General features: G+C 44.5%; 1 protein-coding gene across 1 annotated transcript in view; it reads right to left on the bottom strand.

Moving 5' to 3' along the window:
- The window catches only part of WWTR1 (WW domain containing transcription regulator 1), a 168,237-nt gene extending 159,057 nt beyond the window's left edge, over window positions 1-9,180 (bottom strand). The window contains exons 1-2 of the mRNA XM_023753771.1: window positions 8,951-9,180; window positions 8,111-8,544 (exon numbers count right to left, since the gene is read on the bottom strand). Of these exons, the coding sequence (XP_023609539.1) occupies window positions 8,111-8,541 (431 nt within the window). The 5' untranslated portion in view covers window positions 8,542-8,544; window positions 8,951-9,180. The remainder of the gene's footprint in view (window positions 1-8,110; window positions 8,545-8,950) is intronic.
- Window positions 9,181-17,160: the final 7,980 nt, after the last annotated feature.

Genomic DNA, 17,160 nt, shown 5'->3' on the forward strand with positions numbered 1-17,160 from the left:
AGACATGATGGAATTACATTTCAGAACATGGCAGATTCCTATGAGATGCCAGCTTGCAGTGCAAATGGCTAAAAGAAAATAGGACAGGCCGAAGCCGGTTTGGCTCAGTGGATGGAGCGTCGGCCTGCAGACTGAAGGGTCCCAGGTTCGATTCCGGTCAAGGGCATGTACCTGGGTTGCGGGCACATCCCCAGTGGGAGATGTGCAGGAGGCAGCTGATCAATGTTTCTCTCTCATCGATGTTTCTAACTCTCTATCTCTCTCCCTTCCTCTCTGTAAAAAATCAATAAAATATATTAAAAAGAAAATAGGACAGGATTCCTTCATTATCTAGCACCTACCTATGTGCCAGGCACTGTGCTCAGGTTATACAATGAAAAGCAAGGCAAACATCATTCTTGCCCTCATGGAGGTTAGAGTAGAAAAAAAGAGAAATAATTAAATAGTAATATAGCAGTAATACTATGGCTGGGGAGACACAGAGGGCTCTGGGAGCATAGAGCAGGAGCATCTAAACCAGCACCAGCAAAGAGGCTGAGTCAGGAAGGACCTCCTGCACGGGCAGCATCTGTGCTGATGCCTGAAGGTAGCGTAGGAGTTAACCAGGCAAAAAGCAGGGAAATAATGTTCCAGGCACAGGTAACAGCTTGTGCCAAGTTTCCGAGGCCAGAAGGAGCAGAGCCAATGAGAGAAACGAAAAGACTTTCAGTTCAGCTGCCAATTTCAGACCTGCAGCCAAAATAGAAAAGACTGCCTTATCATGGCACACCTCACAAGAGTTTCCAGCACAGGGAGAGCAGCTGCTCTAGGCTCAAACACCACATAAGTCGGAAGGCAGCTAGTTAGGCTGCTTTTCTCTGTGTTATCCTGGTCTCCCCAGCTAGACTGTCAGCTGCCTGAGGTCCGGAAATCAGGCACACATTTCTCCCTCCAAGACACACCGCAACACAGGGACACAGCAGTAGTTCAATGATTTTTCCTTGTAAATGCTGAAACAGCTATTGGTTCTTTAGGCGCCACAAAGGAAAGGTCCTGGGAGATCGCAGGACCTTCTCAATTGGGAATGTAACAGTAACAAACTTTCGACAGAGCTTACCTGCCAGGCACAGCAATAAGCATTGCATATATATCCAGACCTCACTTCATCTAACAGCAACACAGGAGTGAACATCATCTTTTCCCTTCCTACTTACTGTCTGCTATGCCTAGATGGAATGTTAAATAAAAGCTAGAACTCTAGGAAAGAGAGCACACAGATAAAGGATAAGCTGCAAGAAGTCCATATGACCTGAGACTTGCCATAAGCCAACTTCTTGAGATGAATTTTATGGAGAATTCTTGGTTAAGATTTTAGCAATTACTGTGTCAGTTCATTTCTAAAGAAAATAATCCAATACAAGAAAAACACTTTGGTTACATAAGCTCCAGCCTTCAGTTACTGAGCTATGGCTAAGATGGCCCTAGACCCCAAATCTACCACTCCAATGATTTTTCGTTTTCTCTTGCCATTTTTATGACCCCACCCCTGACAATTTAAAAAGAAACATAAATATAACAAAAATATATTTTTTTTATTGATTTCAGAGAGGAAGGGAGAGGGAGATAGAGATAGAAACATCAATGATGAGAGAGAATCATTGATTGGCTGCCTCCTGCAGACCCCACACTGGGGATCAAGCCTGCAATCCGAGCATGTGCCCTGACCGGGAATCGAACCATGACCTCCTGGTTCATAGGTCAACGCTCCACCACTGAGCCATGCTAGCCGGGCATAAAAGCAATAAGAAGTAACCTGGCTCTGTTTCTCCTCGAATACACTTTACCAACATTATCTAATTAACCCTCTCAACAAGTCCTCAGCAGTGTACCGGATCCAGATATCAATAAGGAGGCATACTATCCATGTCTGGTTTGTTCATTTCATCACCTCTCCCTCTCCAGCACCAAGAGTTCCAAATTCGATCACCCAGACTCAGTTCAGAAGCAAACTCTAATGCTTCATCCACCACTAGAGTTATCTGTCACCAAGGATACCTAATTGCAGGGCCTAATTATGGACATGTAATTGGCATGAGGCAACACAATATAAGGGCAGGAGCACAGGTTTTAGAATCACAATTCTAATCCCATCTCTGCCAATCATCTATTATGAGATCCTAGGCCATTTATTCAACCTCAGTGAGCCTCAATTTCCTCAACAGTAAATGAGATAATAATAGGTACCTGTTCACAGGGTCACTATGAGGTTAAAAGAAAAAATATATACGAAAGCACCTAGGATTATGGAAAAAAGGTTTGATACACGTGTCAGGAATGTGTTCCATGGCTGATTCTGGTGCTGTCTCTGGAAAGCACCGATTCAGCTCCCTGCCTTGTCTGACATAAAGCAGATCATCAACAAATGTCAATTACCTCCCCTCTTCAACTCTCCATTTCTCCATCCCATCCTCCTTCCCTCCATCCCATATAAAATTAGCCCAACTAGTAGTTATAAACCAGATTCCAAAAAATAAAAAGTACACCCCCTCAGAAGGGGTTGGGTATTCTCTGTCCAAGATGCCAAAGCAAAAGGCACTCATAATGGGCATTCCTATTTAGGTTCCTTAACAGGAAAAGTGACTGTTAGTCCTTATTTTAAATTTTAAAAACTGGATTTGAATCCCAGATCCAGGTTGTCATTCAGAGTCAAAATCAGCTTATTCCACTGCCATCCGATTTTGGCCAAGTAGACAAAGTATGTGTGTGGGGAGAAAGGCAAGGGGAGGAAAGAAGAAAGTTGTACTGAAAGTCTACTATGTGCCAGCCACTTCAAATGTTATCTAATCTTCCAAAATGTCACAAAATAGGTGACATTTTACAGACAAAGAAACTAAGGCAGCAGGCAGTATTTTCTGAATGACAAAAAGCCTCAGCCTAGCCAGTTTGGCTTAGTGGATGGAGCACCAGCCTGTGAACTGAAGGGTCTCAAGTTCAATTCTCGTCAAGGGCACGTACCTCAGTTGCAGGATGACCATCCTGACCTTGGTCAAGGCGCATGCAGGAGGCAGCCAATCCATGTGTCTCTCTCACATTGATGTTTCTCTCTGTCTCTCCCCCTCCATTCCACTCTCTTTAAAAATCAATGGAAAAATATCCTCGGGTAAAGATTAACAAAAAAAGAAAAAAAAGAAGTTACTCAAGCAAGTGCTCCAGCAAAATGAAGGCATAAACCAAAAAGAGGAAGACATGGCAAACAGCACTTCCAGCCAGGAAGAGAAGTACAAAGAAGTCCCAAAATGACAACTCTGTCATAGGCCTATACAGAAATCAGAATCCAGAATGGCTCAGAAAGATAAAGGAATCTGGGCATAAGCTTAGGGAAAGAAGGCTTGATAGAAGTGATGGCACTAAGAGTCTAGACAATTTTGAGATCATAATAAAGGCAAATAATATACAAACATAAAAAGACAATTAGAAATACCAGAAAAAAAATGTTTAAGAAAGTCAAGGTACAAATATGAAGAAACTAAAAGGTGACACAGGCTGGCCAGTGTGGCTCAGTATTTGAACATCTAGGTCACCTTGAACCAGGTCACCGTTCGAGTCCTTCCCTGCTCAATCCCCATTAGTTGAGTTTCTATCTCTCTCTCTCCCTCTCCCTTCCTCTCTGAAATCAATAAAAAAATATATTAAAATAAATAAATAAATAAATAAAGTTAAGAAGGTAATAACTTTAGAATTAAATACAGAAATATTTAAAAAATTAAATGGTTTTCTTTGTGAGGTTTAAGGAGGTAAAGGAAACCATTATTTTTCAACAAAAGTCCTTCTGTTTTATTGAATATGTTGCCAAGTGCATAAATCACATTGACAAAAATAATTTTCTACCACATATGTCAAAAAAGGCAAACCATGAAAATTATTACTAAAAATTGGGAATGTCAGGCAAATATTATAATTGGAATTATATTTAGGAGTGGGGATAAAATATTTTTTCTTATAGAATACTAGAGGCCCGGTGCACAGATTCCTGTACCGGTGGGCTCCCTCGGCCTGGCCTGCGCCCTCTCGCAATCTGGGACCCCTCAGGGGATGTCAGAGAGCCAGTTTCGGCTTGATCCCCCCCACAGGCCAGGCCAAGGGACCCCACAGGTGCATGATCGGGGCTGGGGAGGGACCATGGGTGGGCTCCAGGGCGTGTCCCACCAGTCTCACCCAGTCCTGATCAGCCAGACCCCAGCAGCAAGCTAACCTACAGGTCAGAGCATCTGCCCTCTGGTGGTCAGTGTGCGTCATGACTGGTCGAGCGGTCGAGCAGACAAACGAATGACTGGAAACTTAGTATATTAGGCTTTTATTATATAAGATTATTCAAATAAAAATTTTCTGCAAGGTTTGAAAGTTCTATTGAAGCCATATCGTTCTTTATATCTTTACTTTCTGGTTTATGTACAATAAACATATATTCCATTTATAACCAGAAAATTTTTATTTTATTTTAATGTGATCAATGTTCAAAGTCAGTGATGTGCCAGGTTGCTAAGAGCCCAATACCTACACACACATCCAGCCTGATTTATGATCTTTAGAGGACAGCAGGAACAATGCAGTCATTTTCAGAGGCCATGTGTTTTAACATTTGATCCTTTATGGTTATATGCTACCCCCATGGTCGGCAAACTGCGGCTCACGAGCCACATGCGGCTCTTTGGCCCCTTGAGTGTGGCTCTTCCTAAGCCTTAGGAGTACCCTAATTAAGTTAATAACAATATACCTACCTATATAGTTTAAGTTTAAAAAATTTGGCTCTCAAAAGAAATTTCAGTCATTGTACTGTTGGTATTCGGCTCTGTTGACTAATGAGTTTGCCGACCACTGTGCTACCCTAAAGGAATGCCTGAGCAGCAAAGGAAAGGGGTGAATGCTTAGAAAAGGTGCCCTTTAAGAGGTTACCAGAAAGTGATTACATCATATATCTAGGAACAACCTTCCCTGAAAAAATGACAAAAAGCTCTTTAAAGTATCTTAGATGTCCAGGCTTTGTCGTCCATAAAGCTCATTGTTCAGCTGGTGAAGTGAGCGGGGATAAAGGTGGGTGGGGAAAATGGAAAAGTGTTCAATAAACAGAGGGCAACAGATTAGAGGTCCAATCCAGGGTCCACCAGTAAATGACCACATGACTTTCCCAAAGTAAAAAATTACCCTTTTCTGAACTCAGTTTTTTTAGAAAAAAAGTTATTCATTTCTGATTTATGAAGCCCTAGCCCCCTGACCTAGAATTCTACTGCTAGCCCCGTTTCACAAATGTTGGAGCAAAGTAATGAGCAGATTTTATGAAAATTAAACCAGGGTCAGTTGCCAGCATTTTTCGCACTTCTATTTATTCCACCGTAATACAGTGCCTTTTGAGGTTGTGCAACAAAGTGTAACATATTACATTTACCTTACTCCAACTTAAAGTTCCGATAGAAACTCAGAGAGACCTGGCCAGTTGCTCAGTGATTAGAGCGCCAGCCCTCAGACTGAAGGCTTTCAGGTTCGATTCCCAGTCAAGGACATGTACCTCGATTGCAGGTTCCCCAGTGATACATCTCCCACTGCAGGATGCATCTCTCTCCCTCTCCCTTCCTCAGTTAAAAAAAAAAAAAGAACTTCAGAGAACTTTGGGCAGATTGCTAATCTCAAAAGACAATAGTCATGCCCTGCTGGCTTGGCTCAGTGGTAGAGCTTCAACCAGGAGGTCACTGTTCGATTCCCGGTCAGGGCACGTGCAGAGGCAGCCAATCAATGATTCTCTCTTACTGATGTTTCTATCTCTCTCTCCCTCCCCCTTCCTTCCTGAAATCAATAAAAATATATTAAAAAAAAAAAAAAAAAAAAAAAAAAAAAAAGCCCGGCATGGCTCAGTGGTTGAGCGTTCGATTCCTGGTCAGGGCACATGCCCGGTTTCGGGCTCAGTCCCCAGTGTGGGGCGTGCAGGAGGCAGCTGATCAATGATTCTCTCTCATCATTGATGTTTCTATATCTCTCCCTCTCCCAAATCAATAAAAATATATATTTTTTAAAAGACAATAGTCATGATGACTTAATTTAATTCCTTTAGCTACTTGGCCAAAAAATTTCCAGGGATAACATCAGTTCAGGCTATCCTATTTATTTTTTCAGCTGTTATTTTCACTGAGGATCCAGTAAAATGAAGACGCACTTTGCTTTGGGTTGGGGAGTAGTTGTAGTTGGGGAGATGGGCAGAGGGATCAGGGCAACTTTTTCTCTAAACTCAGGCCAACTTCCACTATTACCCACGTTTCACAAAGATAGTTCTGAGCTATTCCAATCATTCAAAATGTGTATAAAAGGGAATTATTTTGTTTTGCTTTTATTTGAGGGTTGTTGTTTTTTTCCTATCTTTCCTCAGATAATGGGTAAGCCCAGCTCTTATTTCTTATATACTTTTCTGTGTATATTCATAAACAGTTTAAAAATCATTTGGGCCCAAAAATGATCCCCCCAAATTACTGTAAATTATTATGTCTTTTTCAGTTTTATTTCTTTCCAAGTCCATTTCTAGAAAATTCACAATAAAATATTCAAAACTGCATTTACCATTAATACAAAAGGCTAGTTATTTTGGACCTTTATTAACTATAGAAACTAATGTCATCCTTCAGAACACCATCATCACATTTAAGAAAATGTCATGTTATTACATCACACACTGGAATTCCACCAGCCATTTAAAACTCATAGGACTGAGTACATGTCCACACTGTCACTTAAAAACAGGGAGAAGACCAGTGGTGGGATAAAATGGCCATCAAGTCTGTTCCAAGACAAGTGCTTCCCAGCATTGCACCAACCCCAGAAATAAAATAAAGAACTCCTCTTGCACAAGATGTCCAACAGCTTGGGATGAGGAAGAAATCCTTGGTCACCAGTGTGAGTCAAAGTGCTGGTTATAATAAACTTCGTCCATTACTGTATATTTTTTATCAGGGCCCTCCGATAGCAATCAAAGTATCAAATATTAACGCCAAAGAAAGGACTGATTATATTTTTAAAATAGCATCTAATGTCTTAACTTTCAAACAAAGGCTGCACCCTTAAAGAAACATGGACTTTAAATAAACAAACTCTAAAGGCAAGTTCTTCGAAGAGAAGTTTCCCTCAGTGGCTGTGAACAGCTGGCTGGTGCAGACACTCCTGAACCAAGTGGTCCAGTTGGCACAACTTCCATCTAGGGCCTATGGATAGCCTGAGCCTCCAAGACCTCACAGGTTACCTTTTAAGTTCCAACTTGGTTTCTCCTCTGGAATATAATTATCTTAGGGTACCACAATTGAACAATTTTCTTTATATCTGTGAACCTATTTTCCTGTACAGTCTCTAACATGAATCTAATGTAAAATTCATTACATCAGAAAGCCGGAACAACGTGAAGGGAAGAATGACAAAGTAGGCTCCTGATTCGATGGTATTTTAGGTTACCAAGTATGACATAATACAACTCCTGACCCAATTTCCACACAATGCATTTGTCCAGACCACAACTACTTCACCAGCAGTTGCTAATTACATCACTGTGCTGTGTGGTCATTACATCACCCAGCTGGGAGGTATGGCCTACCAGGCAGTGTTCACTTTTCCAGCTTTTCCCCAGAATAGAGAGACTGCAGACCACCGAGAGTCCCTCTTCTCCTCCAGTCTCAGAACTTTTCTCACATGTTTTTGGTGTCACATCTCAATGGACCAGGTATCTGACTTAGAATGGACAGGGATGGGGTAAGGGTTTGTGCCCAGGAGTTTGTATCAATACTCCAGATTCAGGGCAAAGTCCCTAAGTGTTTCATGAGAATCCTCCCAAAACTACTTTTATGTCTCCTATCTCTAAGCGTTTCCATGTCCTGAATGTCCTGGAATGCCTTGGAAGAACATCACCAGAGTCTCTGCTTCTGTTTCCTTACAATTCCAATATCCAGGGATCCACTCCTTACTTCCAACTTCACAATATTTGGGAAAGAACCCTGGAAAGACACACCATCACACACACACACACACACACACACGTGCGCGCGCACCTCGGTATCGTGACTCTCTGCCCCCTCCCCCCTTCCCCCGCTCCAGGCTGACTTACTTGAGGAAGTATCTCTGGCCAGTGGTCGTGAAGGTCATCTCCCAGCCCGGGGGGAGCGGCAACTCGTCAGTCACGTCGTAGGATTGCTGGCGGAGGTGCGCGTGCTGCTGCGCTGCGCTGATCGCTGCGCCCGCGCCCGTGCCCAGCTGCAGGGACGCGGGCGACGAGTGCGAGCGGACATGCTGGGCGCCGCCGGCCAGCCGGGGCCCCGGGTGGCCGCCGGAAGAGTCGGTGCTGGACTGGCGCGAGTGCGAGCCGGAGTCAGGCTCTTTGAAGAACGATTCGGGCAGGATCTTCTTCCGCCACGAGCTGGGCTTGGGGTTCATGACCGAGTTGAAGAGGGCTTCGAGGTCCGTGTCTAGGTCCGGCGTGACATGGATCACTTGCTGCCCGGGCGGTGGGAGCGGATGGGGCGCTGAGGCCGGATTCATCTTCTACAAGGAAAAAGGTCAGATCAGCCTTTTATTTAAAGTCGGAGTAGGAGATACGGGGAGAAAATGGAGAGAAAAGAAAAAGATACAGATACGTATCCGACTCGAGATCCCAGACACTCAGCCAGGAGACCAGCCGCATGGGGGAGGAGTCCCTCCTGGCCTCCAGAATTATGAAACTTTCTTGGAGCAAAGAAGTTACTGAGAGAAGGAAGAGCGGGGAGAGGGGGGGAGGAAACTGCACTCCGGACGTTGCTGAACTGTTGGTGGCAAAGAACAGGTCGCAGCTCTACAGGGCAGGCAGCCCCCAAAGGAATCTCAACCCAAGCCAACTCCACATCTCGACCCCGGAAGCCCGAGGAGCCGGGCACCCTGGAGTGGTGCGCGGGCGCGCTCCAGCGGGCACTACCTGGGCGCGCAGCGAAGCCAAGTCTGGGCGTGCGGGGCAGCCGTCGGGCCTGGGTCGCTCGGGGTGCGTCCCGATCTTGCAGGATTGGAGCCGGAGCCCGGTTGGCAAATCCCGACCGGCCTCGGTACCTGGCAGTCGAGGAGCTTCGGCTTTCACATCCCCCAATCTGGTCTCAGGCCTTAGCGCTCTTGAAAGAGGAGGAGAAGCAGACAGCGCGGCCGCCGCGGCTCTCCGACTGTCCCATAAACAAAGTTTGGAGCAAACTCCCACTCCCAGGAAAGAGGCGGGCCCGAAAGTTGAGCTGTTGAATTATGCATGATTGCAAGTCCAGAGCCTGCCTGCCCCCGCTTGTCCCTCCTCCTCCTCCTCCTCCTCCTCCTCCTCCTCCTCCTCCTCCTCCTCCTTCCTACTCCTTCCTACTCCTCCTCCTCCTTCCACCCTCACTCCGGCTCCAGGAAACCTTGGGTGTGATGGGTACTTTGCAGGCTAAGTGAAGAATGTTGCCCCCCACCCACTCTTGGTCGCGCGGACCTCTCCCGCGGAGCTCTGGAAGTGCATTCCTTTGAGTTTACCGCGGACTTGGGGCGGATCAAAGGGAAAGTGACCTGGGCCTGTTTAATCAAGGGCTTGTGGACCGAAACCAAGGCCTGGGGCGGCGGAGGGCTCGCGGGTGAGGGGCCCTGGCGGAGGAAGGGCGGGTCCTTGGCGCCGCGCCCTCCCTTCGCGCCCGGTGCTGAGGCCGGGAGCGACGGGAGCGCCGCACTAATCCAGGGTTCTGCCCGAGGGCGGGACCGGGTGCGCCCCTGCACGCGGAGACACCAAGGCCAGCCTTCACACAGGAGGCTGCTTGTGACCATATTTGGTCTGGCGAGGAGGCATCTGGGTTGTTTGGCTTTCAGTTGTCTGCTGGAGCGCAGAGGGTGCCCAGAAAGTGCCCCTCGTTAGGGATGCGGCTCCACCAACAGGCGCGTTGTAAACAAACAACCTTCAGCCCACTCTTCAATCCTTAGTTTCCTCTCGGGGGGAACTCAGGTCACTAGAGATGGAGAAGAAATTTACTCAAAGCCGGGTGCTGGAATGGGAGAGCAGTCGTCCCCTCCCCCGCCACATCCGCGCTGGTGGTGGGAGGATTGGAATGTCCCTGACGCCCACCAGAGAGCCTGGAACCGGGATGGAACCCAAGCAGGTGGCTGGGAGTAAAGAGGGTGCGCCAGTGACCCGGAAAAAGCCACTCACCCTCCCACGACTGGATCTGGGCGAGGGTGGAGCCCCCTACCCCTAGATCTAGCCTGGCTAGACAGCTGGGAGAAGTAGTAGGCGGCCTTGCCCTCCGGAGAAGTTCAATTCCATCTCTCCTCTCTCCATTGGGGGGAGCGGAGAGTGGCTACGAGGTAAGTCTTGCTTCAAAATACCCCTAACCCGCCCCATTTGATTCATATCAAAGTTTATAAAATAAGTCAAAAAACGCAATATATGTAAAGCACTTTGAACAGGACCCAGCCCACCTACATATCTGTTTGTTAAATAAAATAGAATTGTATTAAGTGTAAGTATTGTGCCTCAACATTTTTATAAGGGTGAAAAGAAGTCAAAATTAAAATCTAAAATTGTCTTGAAGAAACAATTTACAGGAAAGATAAGGCCACCCTATAATTTTGCCTTGAAAAAGGTAGGAGTATTTGGGGCCACTCCCTCAATGGCTGCTGCCCGTCACTGCCCCCAAAATAGAGCAGAGCCCACCAAAGTGAACCACCTTCCCCCTCCCCCCATTATCTGTTCTTGCTGGTATACTCTGATTCCAGACTCCCCACAAAGTGGTAAAGATCAGGCTGCCCTGGCTGATGGATTCATGGGCAGGGCACATACCTAGTTTGCCAGTTCATCCCCAGACAGGGCACATTCAGAAGGCAGCTGATCAAGGTTCTCTCTCTCTTCTCTCTCTTCTTCTTTTCTCTCTCTCCTCTCTTCCCCTCCCCCCCACCTCTCTCTAAGATCAATAAGCATGCCCTCAGGTGAGGATTAAAAAAAAAAATCAGGGCTGCCTTAGGGAAAGACAGCCATGTGGATCACCTTCAAAGTTAAGCAGAACATGACTCTTTTCAGGAGACTGGAATCTTGGGTTTCCCATACAGCAAGTCCTGTTCCCACAGGACCCACATAGGGAAAGGGGAAACCACCAAAAGTCACTCCATAGGAAATAGCATATTTGTAAAAGCTATCTTCAGAAGCCCCCAATTTTGACAATTTTATTTATAAAACTACAGGAAGTGACAGAGACCATATGGTTACTAATTCAGAAGCCACAAGGCCATCCTCATGATTAGAGGATGGAAACTTGAGGCTAGCCCTACTCCAGGAAGGTTGTCACCCAAGAAGGAAGACCCTGCTTTGTAAAGAGTACCTGGCTGTTACAAGAGAAGGAAATGCTGAGGGAGCCATGAAGCTAATCCTGCAGTGAGAATCAGGGTTGGGATTGGGTGAGTAAGGATGTTGCCTTCATTTCTTGCTAAGCTTCAAGAAATAGTGGAGGATAGAGGAGCAAATACCTGAAAGGAAAACTGAATAGCAGAATAACTCAAAGAGAAAACTCTCAGTTCCCAAACAGCCTATAAGATGTGATAGTAAGTGGTTAAAGAGATTTGCTTGAATCCTTCATCCTTCAAATTGCTTCAGGTTAAATAACATTTACATGTGCCTTGTATGTATCAGGTACTGCCCATATGAAGCAGCATGGTATAGCAGATACATAGCCTGCATTTCCTTCTTTGGAAAGTATGTCCAATCCTCATAGGATTCTAGATCTAAACACTACACAGGCATTCCTCTGAGATATTGCAGGTTGAATTCCAGACCACCACAATAAAGCACGTATCACAATAACACAAGTGTAATCTTTTTGTTGGTGGAAGGTCTTGCCTTCAATTTGTAAAAAACAAAAAAACAAAAATTGTTAGTGCAAAACACATTAAAAGGAAGTATGCTTTGTACAAATTTTATCTGTTGACCCATGATTTAGAACACAAGCTTTGAAGTACCTAGCTCTAATCCAGTGATGGCGAACCTTTTGAGCTCAGCGTATCAGCATTTTGAAAAACCCTAACTTAACTCTGGTGCCGTGTCACATATAGAAATTTTTTGATATTTGCAACCATAGTAAAACAAAGACTTATATTTTTGATATTTATTTTATATATTTAAATGCCATTTAACAAAGAAAAATCAACCAAAAAAAATGAGTTCGCGTGTCACCTCTGACACGTGTGTCATAGGTTCGCCATCACTGCTCTAATCTCTGCATTGTCAAGTAACTAATCCTCCTTAAATCACAGATTACTTATTTATGAATTGGAGATAATATCGGGTAGTCTGTGACTTCGTTGCCCTTCAATGGACCACCCTCCTGTTAGTCACACCTTCGTGGAGACCCTTCCACTTAAATCTGGACTGAGCCAGTGACTTGCCTTTGCCAGGAAAATGCAGCAGTGGAACTGTGCTAGTTCCCCACCTAACCCTTGAGAAAGTGTGGAAGTTTCTACTTAGAAGTCTTAAGCCATTAGGTAAGAAGTCCAATTACTGGAGAAAGCACATGGAGAGAGAGAAAGTGAGGCTCTGAGATATGTGAAGAGAGGGAGAAGTCCAGCCATCCCAAATCTGAGCTGCACCCAGCCCCCAGCCAGCCCACCAGTTGACTGCAAACACATCAGTGACAGTAAAAGAACCAGAGGCTAGCCCAGCCCAGATTGTAGACCTGTGAGCAAATAAAATGGATAGTTGTAAGCCACTAAATTTAGGAATTTTTTAAATACAAAATGGACAGTCTACAGATTAAATAAGAAAATGCAAATAAAGTTTTTAACACAAATTCTGTTACATACTAAAGCACTCAACAAATAATGGCTGTGATGTAAGACCCCAAAGAATAGATAATATATTATGTATCCCCATTTTATAGATACGGAAACTGGCCCAATGGATTTTAAAGTATTTTGTCCAAGTAAGTACAATGAATTTGAAAAAAAAAACCAAAAAAAAACCACCTGGGATTCAGCCCAAGGTTCATAATCCTAGATCAGATTGCTTTTTTCTACTCTCCCAGCATGTGTGAGCCAGAAGTTTCTCCCTGTTATTGTCATTTTAAATCAGTGTGATATCTATTGCCTGCCTATCTCATAGAGAAGCTCCATAGCGCTTATAAGATAATTCAGAAGACACTCCTGCCCATATGTAAATCTTTCTCTCCACTTGCAAAGATTTTCCACTGGAAGTTCATGACTACTTCCAAAATTTCCCCTCAACACACTTCCTACTGAAAGCATCCCTCCTCCCTCTCTGTCCACATCCAATCAGGTAAGTGCTGTGGATATTTTCTTCTGGTTTCCCTCAAATTCAACCCTGCTGTCCCTCCTCCCCCTACAGGACTTTATCTGAAAGTGCTGCAGTGGCCTCCTAACTGGTTGTTCTGCTTCCAGTCATTTCTGGCCTCCTGTTTTCATGATGTCATCTCTTGGCTCTCAAGTTTTTAGCAACTGCCCACAAAAATAAAGGTCAAAGCTATTAATCTAACCCCAAAGTCTCCCAACAAACTGCCATCTCCTAGCTTTTCGACCTTGATTCTTACACAAATGTGTCCTTCATCAGCTCCAAACTCGGATCAAAGCCTATTTGGCCTGTTCCTTCACCACGGCTCTCTCTTTGTTTGAACCCTGCTCATAACTGCCCTCCATACTCCGTTGTCAGCCTTCATTAATCTCTCCCTTCTTTCCCCTACATTCAGGTTGTTCTTTCTTTTTCACTCCCTTGACACACAATTATACATAACACTGCCTTATATTATAACTTTTACCTCAGTATCACTTGCCTCCCCAACTGGTGGGAACTAGCTATGGGGGAAGAAGCATCTTACATTGCTTTGCGGAATTGTTCTTCTGGAGGCCGTCATTCCCATTGCTCTCTCAGCACCACTGGTGTACTCGTCACAATTTTTAAGGTATCGCCCCATCATTCACAGCAATTTTGGCACTGTGTATGGACTCAACTCCTAAACAGGACCGCAAGCTTTTTGAGGACAATTGTAAGAGGACTTCATTTTCTTTTTGTTTTTCCCCATGCGTAACAGAGACTTCTCCACACAGGAGTGTCCAGTACATGTGTTCACCTCACCCAGTGGCTGTTGTCCCAACTATGTTCATCTGCCATTTTTGCCTCAGGTCAGCCACAAGCTGCTTTTCTCAACCCTATGCCCCTGAATTGCTGACTTGATCTGAGTGATTGCAGCTACGGTGAATGGTCAGAAACTTGGTGGGATGGGTGAGTTGTTAGAGGACTCTGGCCCAGGAGCCCTTGAGGCAAAACCTGCTTGGACTTGTTGAACCAGTATGAAAAAAAGTCCAAGAGCAGGGTCACCATTAAGAACTGAAGAGGAGCAAAACAGACAAGAGCCTTGAATAGATAAGAGTTTGATTAGCCCTAGCCAGTTTGGCTCAGTGGATAGAGTATCGGTCTACGGATTGAAGGGTTTTGGGTTTAATTCCTGTCCAGAGCACATGCCTGGGTTGCCAGCTTGATCCCCAGTAGGGGGCGTGCAGGAGGCAGCCGATCAATGATTTTCTCTCATTGATGTTTCTCTCTCTCTCCCTCTCTGAAATCAATAAAACTATATTTAAAAAAATAATATTAATGTTTATTTCAACAGGAGCGTAAGAGTTGACCAGTTTCTTGACAAATCAAGCATGACACTTTGTTTATTCATAATTCACCACATCCCAAGTGTCAGGCAGTGTGGAGCATACATTAAATTTACAATTACTTAAATCACAATGAGTTGGTGTTGCCATCTATTTTTGCATTTACTCTTCCCAGGTGCACATCTCATTGTCACACTTTGCTTTTGTGGTCCTAATAATGCATGACTGGTTTGCTGATAAGGAAGATAATCTATATACTAAAAGCCTAAGCTACCCTTATGTTGGAACCACCAGAATGACCAGTCGCTATGATGCACACTGGTCACCAGGGGGCAGACGCTTAACGCAGGAGCTGCCCCCTGGTGGTCAGTGCACTCCCGCATCCAAGGCAGCGCTATGGAGCAGTGAGCTGGGTGGTAAGGAGCGAGGGGTCCTGGACTGAGAGGATGTCTACCTGCCAGCTTAGGCCCTGCGATCAGGCCTATGCCAGCAGGCGGTCATCCCCTGAGGGGTCCCAGACTGCGAGAGGGCACAGGCCAGGCTGAGGGACCCCCCCTTCAGTGCACAAATTTTGTACACAGGGCCTCTAGTTTTAATATGATGGTGATGATGATGTATGGACTGTCTTCTGCCTAATGTTATCTATTGCTTCAGCAATGAAGTTGGACCAGAGGAAAAAGAAATTTCTGAGATTTAGTCTTTAATTAGGTACTATGTACAAGTTATTTATCTTTTAGTGTTTTCATAGTATTTAACTGTAAAAAAATATTTTTAAAAGAACAAATTATTCTAAGAAATATTTTCTTAGAAAAGAAAAATACACTTTGGAAATGTGTAACAACATACAGTGTGGTTCCAGGATTAACCATCAAACTGTATTGTAAAGTTGTCAATTGCAGCATAACCTATAGTAAAGGAAAATTAGAAAATAGTATGGAAAAACTACTAGTAAAGAAAACAGTTAACAAGAGATTGGCTAAGTTTATCTGACAGCGTAATGTATCCAATGAAGTGCTTGGTAGCTTTCTGAAAGACTATTTATGAAGACAATGTACCAATGTGAAAAGGATCTTATTTATTATTTTTTATGGAAAAAAATCCAGAAACAAATATCTATGAACACTATAATTACAAATTTGTTCAAAACTATGGGGTGGGGGGAGGTGGTAGAGATCAACCAAAGGGCTTGTATGCATACATATAAGCATAACCAATGGACCCAGACACAAGGAGGGGTGAGGGCATGTGCTGGGGGGGGGGGGGCAATGAGGGGAAAAGGAGACATATGTAATACCTTAATAAAGAATAAAAATTTTAAAAAAGATAAGTATTTCTTTCTACATACTTAGATCTGTGTAAATCTGTGGATGTGTAACCTGATAGAGAAATAGAATCATCACCCTCAGAAGCCTAAATCATAATATCATTTTGGGTGTGTCGAGAGAACTACTTAGCAGTGCTTGGATGAAATTTTCAAGGTGTTTAGTTTTATCCATATATTGAAGAAATATATATATTTGAGTGTCCACTGTTTGCAAGACCAGATGTGGTCTTTCAAGCTTGGAAGAGTTTGCAACCTGATAAGACATTCATTGGTTGACGAGTCATTCAACTCCTCCCTCTACCCAAATAAGTTCCAGATCTGGTTACACCAGCTGTTCAAGCCACTGCTCTTCCCCTGTCTTATTTGTCATGTTGACTGGAGCCAAGCATATACAAGCTCTACTATTATCTCTCTGTCTCGGCATTATCCGGACTTAAGTAAAGCCACTTTTCCTGCCTGGTCAAGAAAGGTCAATTTGTGCCAAGGAGAAGAGAAGAGGACCAGCCAAACCAAGACAGGGTGGAGGGAGCCCAGAACTCAAATTCTGCTCCACAAGAGAGCTGACCACATCAATGTGAGGGAGAAATATTGATAGGTTGCCTCCTGCAGGCACCATGACCAGGGCTGGGGAACCTGCAACCAAGGTGATGAAGTAGAACAAAAAAAATGTCTCGACATATAAAAGCCCTGAGCCAAGTAATAAATTAAAGCTGAGGAATGAAGTAACTGAGCCCCTGTAAGGGTTTTATGTGGAAACGATTGTCACATGTAAAGAAGATTTTGTTCAACTACCGACAAGATCTGCAACTATTGGAAATCATGGACAGGTGGCCCTGGACCAGAATCATGATTGACTGTGGGATTCCGAAAACCAGGACTTTGTTTCAGCATATAAATGTGACAGATGCCTTGATTTCAATTTTATGTTTTTGAAAAGTGTGTACATTTAATTTAATTTTTCTGTAAAATATGATCATCTATAATAATAAAAGGATACTATGCTAATTAGACCAGACGTCCTTCTGGATGAAGCTGAGGCTGGAGTAAAGCCTGGCTCCCTGGTGCCTGCGGCAGGCAGAGTGAAGCCCAGGTCATGGGTTCTGGCAGGCAGCTGGAGGGAAGCAAGTCCAGGTCCCGGATGCCTGCAGGCGGCTGCGAGGAAAGCAAGCCCTGGTCCAGGTGCAGAGGGAAGCCAGTGCCGG

Source organism: Myotis lucifugus, unplaced genomic scaffold (assembly GCF_000147115.1).
Source record: "Myotis lucifugus unplaced genomic scaffold, Myoluc2.0 scaffold_50, whole genome shotgun sequence".
Taxonomy (NCBI): Eukaryota; Metazoa; Chordata; class Mammalia; order Chiroptera; family Vespertilionidae; genus Myotis; species Myotis lucifugus.